We start from the raw sequence: 9,418 nt of genomic DNA, 5'->3' as shown, positions 1-9,418 counted from the left end.
CCCCCCCCAAACCACCACCACCGGTTTGCTCGCGCGAACCAAGTATCCGCTCATCGTCGCTGCTCTCTTTTCCCGGCGCCAAAAAGCGGTACACAACCGCCACCACATGCGGATACTCCGTGCATCATTGAGCGTTCTTGCAGCGTGTTGGTCGCGAGCCGTCATAGCGCGGATGCTAAGACAAGCAATGCAACCTGGGCCCCTCGCGACGCTTGACGAGCGCAGCTGTTGGAGGGTTGGCCGAGAAGGGGAAATATCGTCCCCGCCATTAACGCGGCAAGGGCGGCGATGGCGGTCCGCGACCGGCTACGAGATAGAATCTCGCTGGGATTGTCCCGAATGTGATGGATTCGACGGTGTCATCCGCACTGCCCCCCTTTCTCTTGCTTCGGGCCAGCCCACAATCATCGTCGTCTCAACCCCCTCTCCAGACAGGGATAGAACCTAACGGACTGCAGCACCGGCCGTTGGTGCGCTGCCAAACTAGGCAAGATTTGACAGCACAAGGGAGAGACATTGATTAGCTTTCAACGCCGAGAAGGTCCGGCTGCATAAGATCAACCCTGTCGCTATATGGCCCTCCCGGAAGGCCCCCTCCGCATTGTTGGACCAGGCAGATATCGAGTCTAGGTCGGCATGGACCGGCGATGAAGAAGAGATGCGGCCAGCGAGCGCACATGACGAGGTTCTAGCTGCAAAGGCCACTAACATGCCTATACTTCTTCCTGCTGCAAGTTGTTCATGGAGAGTAACATGTGACTTCCTATTGACTCTGAGTGTCGGCTCATATCAGGTTCCCACACTCCCTGAACGGAGTGCGACAGTAGTTTAGCACGGTATCGCACGACAAAGATGGCGGAGCTGAGGCTCAGCAAGGCGTCGGCCATCAGGAAGGACGCGGGGCTGCAAGACAGTCTGCCTGGAGGCTCGGTAGCTGGGTCGGCAAGGAACAAGGCGGCGCATTGCGGCCGCATGTTGGCCGCATGAAGTGGTTCGAGACGTCGGTAGCTGAGATGGTTGGTATTCTTCTTGCCCTTGCTTTGGAAGCCCCTTAGCCACTCTGAGGACTTTCCCTGGGACATCTTTCCAGGAAAATCTCCTCTGGAAACGTGTGTCTAGACATCAGGGATTCCACAGCACCCGAATCTGCAGACAAGTCGATATCTCCATCGACCTGCAACTCCATCTTGGCCCTCCCCAACCAAGGATGCAGAGAGCTGGCTTGGTTGCCCAAGTCAAAGGTGGGCAGTTCGAAAACAGTAACCATACCCCCAATTCGACATCGGCAGCACGGCTGGCGTTATGTGTGTTTTAAGAGTATTCCAGGGAAATAAAGGGAAAAGGTGATGGTCGCCCAGAGGGGGTGCAGTTGGAAGAATTTGTCATCGTCGGCTTGGTGAATACCTCGTACCTTACATAAACACCTTAAAGTAGGTAGGTACCTTAGTCAACTGGGCCTGCTCGAACCGTGCTCGAACCTGGGCAGACAGAGTAGGAGAAGCTCATGCTCAAGACGTGGGTGGCGGGCCAGGTATCCGGAATCGTATGATGACGTCTGGCTTGTCAGTGTTGGGGAAAGTGTATAACGAAGGGGGGTGGCACTTTCCTCTCTTTGTGCGGTAATGATGGGATACGAAAGGGGAAGAGGACAGGCCGGGAATAACAGGGAGCAAGTAAGGTAAGGTACCTTATTAGTTCTCGTTCCTATTTTCCTGGTATCTACCCTGGCACGGGTAGGTCTCTGTCCATCCTTTGATACCTCTATTTGGACACTTCAAGTTCAGGGTATGCCTGTCCATCTACCCCGGTACCACAAGATAGAGTACCTTATGCAGGGTACAGTATACGTACCTCAGGAGTGTATCGTTCGTTACACACGGAATAGTATCCGCACTTCAACGACTTGTAACCCGATCTGGTATTCCCCAAGTTCTCGGAAGCTGTCGCATACAGGCAACGTAGCGAGCGTATCTTGTAAGAGCAGCCATAGGAGCCGCGACTGCCTTTACTTTTGCTTGCCGATCTTAGGTAGGCATACCTCGGGCGATTGATCGTACGCTACCTTAGGTAACTTGCTTGCTTGATTGTGAGCCTGTCTAACCTCCGAAGTTAGGTACTTTAGCTTTCGAGCTGCCTAGGTACCTTAGGTATTAGATAAAGGTAGAAATAACGGAAGGCTCAGTGGGAAGGGACGGGAAGAGGTGCGGGAAACAGCAGGAGGTATACAATCCGGAAGGAGAGGCGGAGGGGGCTACGAACAAAACACTACGAGGAATCTCCGCCTTACTATCACCTGGTATATTAGCAATACTAATAATACTGTATACGCACTCATTCGATTCCCATTCGTAATTACTTCGTACAACGGATACAGCAGTGAGTGAGTGGTATCGGTCACCAGAATAAGCCCACAATCCCCGCCCAAGCATACAAAAGTAGACATCGCTGTCAGATCTCAGGGGTGGACTTTCCAAGGGGGAAGAGCTCTGTTAAGTTGGCCAAACGGAAGCTCCGTAGAACCTTCCTTCCCCACTTAAGAGGCCACATTCACTAGCCACGTTGGGTAAGGTAGATACAGTAGTAAAGTGACTCTATATTTGTGTGGCACAGTGAGAGATACTGCTTAAAGGTTTCCAATATTACACTGTGTTCCTCCTATGCTCCTGCCGCCTGCAGCACAGTTGACGTGTCGTCTCTAAGGTCATATCGTCGTCGCTGCGCGGATCTACCTCATCTGCATGTTCGACCCACTTTCGAACGCACACGAATCGCAAAGCGACAATGCCCCATCTCATCTTTCCTCTTCCCTCCCACCAATTTGTCCACCCCTGGCTCGGTTTAAGCACAGCATAACACACAAAAATTCAAGAAACAGCTTCCATTGAACGACTTGGCACATCACTCCGTACGATTCGTTCCGATTAATTGCCTCAGATATTCAGCCGGTCCCCCCCCTCCCTCTCGTTCCCGGGCTTGAACGCCCTTGGCCGAATCGGCGGTCTTTGGGGCAACTTGCCTCGTTTCGATTGAGGAGAGAGTCAACAAAGAACCGCCAAGTAATTACATACGCATCGCCGTGCCACGAGGAGACCCCGAGCCTGTTAACCCCGATAACCGTGCCGCCTTTCGCTTAGATCAACCGGCAATGGGCCGGGTGGGAAGTACGTACGAAGTACATTCGTCGAGTATGATTACAGAAATGAAGAAAATAGCATGGGTGCCATGATTGATTGGCATGGGATTTGGGCGCCGTTTTGGGGCATTTGGGGCAAGGTGAAGGTGACGTGACGGCATCTCTCTCCTTGCTCGGGTGTCACAAAGAACGGAATGGCGTCGCGACCATCCACCTCCCCTGGCCATTCAGGCTGTAAATCTACAGTAATTAGTCCGATTCCGCAACCGACAGACACACCATTTCTCCAGGCCAGAAGAAGCTGTTCACCCAAACTCGTGGAGAATAGAGAATGGGTTAACCACCCATCGGTAACCACTCGTGGAAGCATCGATGCAGTTACACCGAGTTCCTCATCTTGTCTCCTCGGGATGTGCTTCCACACGCAGCAGGACGATGGAGGAACGCTGGCTAGACACCTACCGCCACGCACGTTCCTTCGAACTTCATCAGTGGACCACGACTGGACTGGGATACCCCGGCACCCTGCTGAAGGCACTTCACCTTCGACAAGGAGACCGTTAATGCTTCGTCTGTGCTTCGGGGAAATAAGGTAGCGCGGACTCCTCCGTGACATTGCGTTGCGTTGCGTTGCGTCCCCTTTCCCCATTCCCATTTCCCGTTGGTGATGATCGCTCACATGGGTCTCGATTTCGAGTAAGCCGCGGAAGAAACCATACCGCTGTACCAACGTCAACAAGCGAGTTGAACGAAGAAACGCGCGTTAGGCGGCCAAGGGCGGTGACGGTTGCTGCGGATCGCTTGGACAAGATCAGTTTATAGTCCTTGACGACGAGTGCTCACACGAACAAAGGCGTTTCTTTATCCGTCCATGCACTACTGTTGGTCATCCTTACCTGAAGAGGCTAGACCACTAACCACAACGGCTTTTTGCGCAACTTCGTTGTGCCACATTCTTCAATTTCCGCCATGTGCCATACCATCACTTATCTTCGGCGACCCCCGTTTGAGACACGAGGCGTTGACTTGAGCTGCGACCTTGAAAAAGTTCCTCATACTCCATACAACGTACTTCGTGCACAGATTGAACCCCATCTATCCCTGGAAAGAGGCAGGACTTGGGCCAAGCCAGGCCCCTCGCAGGACAGGGTCTTTCTTCCGCCTTGCAGTTGACATGCCTGGTCGCCACAAATCGGAAGCCGGCCTTCGCATCTAGCTGGCCCCCACTTACCACTCTCATCCTAGACTAACCCCCGGGGCAGTAGCGGCGGCGGCGGCGGCGGCGGCGGCGTCGTCGGCGCGCAGTGCTGTCCAGGTACGTTGTACGTTGTACTTCTCCCGCTTCCCTTCCTTCCCAGGATCTCAATTGGGACACCACATTGGCTCTGAACGGGGCAATTACACAAATTACCACATCGCACAGGATTTCTAGCTGTTGCTGTTCTACGAAGAGTTCCTGCTCCTGCATCTACACGTCGACATCGGGCATTTACCACTATACTCCGTACGAACGACGTTTTTCATCCGGCGTCGCGGGGGGTTCCTTCAACCCCATCTTGTTCCACAAAGTACGAAGTAATACAGCGCGCTCTTGGCCCGGCAGAATTACTTGATAGAGGCTCTTCAGACTCCCGAATCGTACCCCACAAAATAGTGTCTCTAGTATCGGAAACGCAGGTGGTTCCCTGCACCAGGTACGGAGTAGGTCGAGTGCCGTTTACGGGCAAGAGGAGATCCGAATCGGTGACAGACGGGTTGCTACCATGGAAGTCTCGCGTCAAGTTAAGTTGCCCAACGCACCCAAGCTTTCTTGTGTGGGTGTCAGGTCAACGAATTCGAGGGAGGGAAATCGCACCGGAGAGGACGAGAGACGCTCCCCCATACGGAGTAGTACACTCCTCCTCCTCCCACCCCTGACCGTTTCTTGTACCCATTTCCCGCAACCTGCCGCTCACGCATATACATCCCATCCCACCGTGGTCTCTTCACGGCGAACTGTTCTCCCCTTATTTGTAAGAAGAAAACAAGAAAAGAAAGAAAGAAAAGAAGACGTCCATTTGTGAGAAGGCATCGCCTGCGGGACTGGAGAGAAAAAGAAAGGAAAGGAAAGAAAGGAAGAAAAAAAACCCCCCTCTCCCCTTCCTCCTTGCCCCTTGTCTTGTCAGTCGGTCACCTGCGCCTGCCAGCTCGGGATCCAACTTGGCGTGCGGGCTCATCTGGCACTAGTCCGACCATCGTCCTGAAGGGAGTGTGGGAGAAGCGGCCGAGAAACATCATCAATTCGCTGGTGGTGTAGACGACAGGTTTGTTTTAGACCCAACGACTGACCAGGTTCTCCACGGCCGCCGCCTGTTCCCCACCACGAGGCATATCCCGCATAAGAGCGGATAAGTCCACTCACCTCGCCGTTCTGCAACACAACCCCAATCAATGATCTCTGCATGTACCTCGAATTAAGGGGGTACAAGTTGGTCTACCTCGTGGTCACGTCGGTCTCCTCGATATATCACTCCACCGACTCACAGGCACCTACAGTACCTATCTCCCTGCGGCTGTGATACTGGATCCTCGACAGAACCAACCCAACATCCCACCAAGAATTTCTAACCTCACCAGGACGGGAAGGCAAACAACCAACAGTCGGCTCCAGCTTGCCATTTGGCCCCGTCGGTGAAATCATTTTTCGCCTTTCTGCTCTTTCGTCGTTGGGGGTCGAAGAAGATGACGATGGCAAACAAACCAACCCACCCTACTGAACATTTACTTGCAATCCAATAGCCCAAGAGGGCGTCGAGCTGGTGGCACAAAGACATATAAGACCGACATCAGTTCCCCTTTATTCTGGCAGAGTGCAACAAGACACTGCTCTCTCATCTCGCCCGTCAAACTCAACTTTCCCCTCCCCAAAAAGCTAAGCTCTCTTTATCTCCCTTCCTCAACTTCCAGCTCTACTTCCGAGATTGATTGTCCCTACCTTGAACACAAGGGTCTCTCTCTTCTTGGCTTCCGAAACACCTACCACCTCTGCCCAAGGGGATATCGACTCGGCCACGCACTATATCACCTCGATCGCAAACCTGGTACCCCGTCACAGTTTTGGCATCGCCCCAACGACTACAGGAACACATCCTCACACCCTCTCTTTCTCTCTCTCTCTCCCTCTCCCAAAACACACACACACACACACACACACACACACACACACATACACACATACACACATACACATACACATACACCTTACTTCCGTCTTTAGCCTCGAAGCCGCAAGTCCTCTCGTCGAAGCCGAGTGGAGCCATTCAAGTCGAGAACGAATCGTGAGACGTACACGGCCTTGCACGTCACTAAGCCAAGATGTGCTCCAAGATCTTCACCACGTTCAAGTGCTCGCACCAGTCCAGCATGTATCCTCCCTACGAAATTCCCTGCGCATATTTTAGGAGCGCAAGCGCGAGGGCGAAGCAATCGAACGAGACGGTACAGGCATGCCCGAATTACACTGAGAGCGTGAACTACCAGGACGGCTTCTGCCCCGAATGCCAACGGGCCGGCCGTTGATCCTAGCTTGGCTGCCGTCCGTCTGGTGCCGCCCTTTCATATCTCGAGGTCACTCGCCGGCATTCCAAAGGTCACTCCCGTGGCCAGTTCAAGCAGTCTGCAGTCGGCATCGGGAAACTGTCGGGGGCCAATCCTACGCTTGGGAGTTCGTGGGTCGGGGTCAAAATCCCATGATACGAAGAAACCCGTCGACGTCGTCTGTTTATCCGTAGGAGCACGCTTTAATGGATCAAACAGGTGGGGGTAGACGGTCATGGAAGGTGGGAGGGAATGGGGTATGGTCTATTTAGGGTGGTTGGATGTTTTCTTTTTTTGGTATTTTTCCTTTTCCTTTTCCTTTTTGCCCTTTTCTTTTTCTTTTTTTCTTCTGTGCTCAAACATCGCGGTACAAAGCACGTTGGGGCTCGTTCGGAACCGCCAATAGGCTAGGAAGCGGTGGGTGGCACTCTTTTTTGCTTTTCCTCTTTTTTTATGGTTGGTCTCGCGTTGGTTGTCGATAGACATGCGTTTGGTGGAAGAATCAAGACATTTTAACTCATCTCAACACTTTGACTCGTCCAGGCCGAGATGGACGACCGAAACCAGTTCGAATGTTTCGGGGTTTCCAGACAACGGGAGACATGTAAGGCAGTTTGACAGGCGGGAGGCAACATGATGGGTACGGCATGAATACGGAGAGAGACATGCAAAAAAAAAAAAAAAAAAAAAAGCGGCGATAGGAGCGCTGACGCGCCGAGGGATGGGATCCGGCACTGTGGTGAGGACAGGAGGGAGGGCAAACACGACATTCCTAGTCGACAGGATCGGCACCAGCGGGAAGAGACAACCTGTTTGACAATCTTGTCAAGTTGTCGGACGTCTCGGAGCATTTAGAAACATGGGAGGGCCATCGAGGTAACGCAGCATAAAAGACACGGGAACGGTCCGTCGACGCAGTGGTCTGCCGGAAGAAAAAAAAAAGCTCATAACCAACAAAGAGTCTACACCCAACATGGGAGAACAGGGATGTCAGGGGTGTCTTGGCCTGATAGGTTGGAGGGAGAAAATGACACAGATAGCAGATGGATTTTCGGTGGCTCCCCCTTTTCCCTTTTCTCTCTCGGGGTTTCCCATTTCTAGACCTTTTTTCAAAAAAAAAATTCTGTCTTGTATTCTCCTGTGGGGGGGGGGGGGTTTTCGTTTCTTTTTTTCTTCCCTCTCCTCTCTTCTCATTTCACCCAGCTCGTTAACGTCACTAGGCTTCGGCACCTCAGATCTCCCTGTTATCGCCACAGAACAACATTTTCGCTGGAGGCAAGGGGAACAAAAAACCCCTGGGGAGGCTGTGGATACTACACGCGCATTGCAGTCTCGTCATGTGATAAGACGCTGCGGCGAGGATTTTCTGCAGCAAGCAAGCAGAGAAGCCTGGTAAGACGCCTGGCCAGTTGGGTGCCCTGGGCCGGCCTTTTTCTTCTTCTCCTCTTTTGTCTTTTTTTTTTTTTTTTTGTTGCTCTACCCTTGCCGGGAAAGAAAAAAAGAAAAAGGGGAGATTATGGAAGCAATCTCGGGCCCAAGAGCCTGGGACACCAGAACGGCACATTCCGTCTTCTCTTTCTTCACCTTCTGCGGCCTAAACCGATGGACATGAAGAGACCAAACACTCAGCAGCCGAAGGATCCAAAGGCGGGAGACTGAGATGTATCGCCCGTCCGTCTCTCTGCAGGTTTTGCGCCGATTTCAACCCAGAAAAATGTCACGTCGGCTAGGAGGTCTCCACCACCCACGCATGGCACGCATGTCACGCATGCTTTTTGCAAGTTTGTGAATGTGTCAATGCACGTATCCGAGTTTGGGGGCCGGTAGAAGGACGGGAGGTTGTGATGACAGCCACTACGGTTGGTTGTTGTTACACCCCCGCGGCACGATGTTGTCCTGCTACCGTTGTGTGGGACTTTCGATTGCATCTGGCGAGCAGCGAGGGCTGGTGTCCGGGGCAGTATTCCCCCAAGGGCACCCACCTCACTGAAACAACAGCTCTGGATGTACGATGGCATCTCCCAACGGTGCCCTGCAGACGGGAGAGCGCATGAACAAGTGCTACGGCGATGGCACAGGAGGTATGTAACCTTGTGTCTGGCGAGCTGTGTCCGCGTGCGGCACTGTTGTAGCTTCCTTTTGGAATGCGGTGTCCAAGGCACAGTGACCTGGAGTCGTCCTTGGACTGCCTTATGCGGTCCTCAGCCACGCACACATATGGGTATAGCAAGACATCAACCCGCCAGGGTCACGCCCATACATGTACTCACTTTCTCTCAGCCGAGATGGGGGAGCCAGCCAACGGCGTCTAAGAGAAACAGAGAAGGGGGGAAGATCCCGCCCCTCGACTGGAAGTGATATCTGATCGATTCCTTGCTTCGTTTTCTCCTCTTGGCCTTTCCTCCCTGGGGGGGCATTTGGTATTGATTAGCAGGCGACCAGGAAAGCAGTTTCTCAAATCAGGTTTGGCGTTCACCACTATCAACGCTATCACCATCACCATCACCATCACCACCGCCGCCACCACCATCATCATAATCATCATCACGCGGCACGGCCATCGATCACGCACGAGTCGGTGACGCAGACAGGCACTACCTTTTGGGGTTGTGGCCCCTCGGTACGGATATTCGTACTTCATTTCCGGGGGCTATGGGCCATCCCGCCTGGCAGAGCGTCTCTTCTGAGGACACGGACACATCATCGCAC

General features: G+C 53.1%; 3 protein-coding genes across 3 annotated transcripts in view; 2 read left to right on the top strand and 1 right to left on the bottom strand.

Annotated features, from left to right (window-relative positions):
- Positions 1-131, top strand: part of SODALDRAFT_358414 (hypothetical protein) — a gene marked incomplete at both ends in the record, with an annotated part of 3,102 nt that extends 2,971 nt beyond the window's left edge. Inside the window, one exon of the mRNA XM_028614100.1 lies at positions 44-131. Coding sequence (XP_028467803.1) covers positions 44-131 — 88 coding nt within the window. The remainder of the gene's footprint in view (positions 1-43) is intronic.
- Positions 132-161: 30 nt separating this feature from the next.
- On the bottom strand, positions 162-6,432 carry SODALDRAFT_358413 (hypothetical protein; the record flags this gene model as incomplete). Its single annotated transcript, XM_028614099.1, has 27 exons — positions 162-324; positions 454-483; positions 563-692; positions 761-1,073; positions 1,136-1,294; positions 1,468-1,555; positions 1,895-1,940; positions 2,432-2,486; positions 2,764-2,828; positions 2,910-3,016; positions 3,069-3,098; positions 3,196-3,352; positions 3,413-3,854; positions 3,919-3,971; positions 4,114-4,228; positions 4,385-4,494; positions 4,538-4,601; positions 4,825-4,942; positions 5,052-5,128; positions 5,185-5,207; positions 5,307-5,355; positions 5,462-5,482; positions 5,535-5,606; positions 5,667-5,700; positions 5,747-5,928; positions 6,190-6,247; positions 6,365-6,432. 27 exons carry the CDS (start codon positions 6,430-6,432, stop codon positions 162-164), a joined length of 2,829 nt encoding a protein of 942 aa, XP_028467802.1.
- A 55-nt stretch (positions 6,433-6,487) lies between these two features.
- On the top strand, positions 6,488-9,291 carry SODALDRAFT_358412 (hypothetical protein; the record flags this gene model as incomplete). The annotated part of the gene is made up of 12 exons (XM_028614098.1): positions 6,488-6,537; positions 6,653-6,887; positions 7,253-7,313; positions 7,429-7,448; positions 7,486-7,585; positions 7,930-8,101; positions 8,339-8,490; positions 8,561-8,657; positions 8,708-8,790; positions 8,842-8,872; positions 8,956-9,063; positions 9,141-9,291. 12 exons carry the CDS (start codon positions 6,488-6,490, stop codon positions 9,289-9,291), a joined length of 1,260 nt encoding a protein of 419 aa, XP_028467801.1.
- Between the last annotated feature and the right edge of the window lie 127 nt (positions 9,292-9,418).

This window comes from Sodiomyces alkalinus, assembly GCF_003711515.1.
Source record: "Sodiomyces alkalinus F11 unplaced genomic scaffold SODALscaffold_3, whole genome shotgun sequence".
Lineage (NCBI taxonomy): Eukaryota > Fungi > Ascomycota > Sordariomycetes > Glomerellales > Plectosphaerellaceae > Sodiomyces > Sodiomyces alkalinus.
This window is presented reverse-complemented; position numbering and strand designations above follow the sequence as displayed.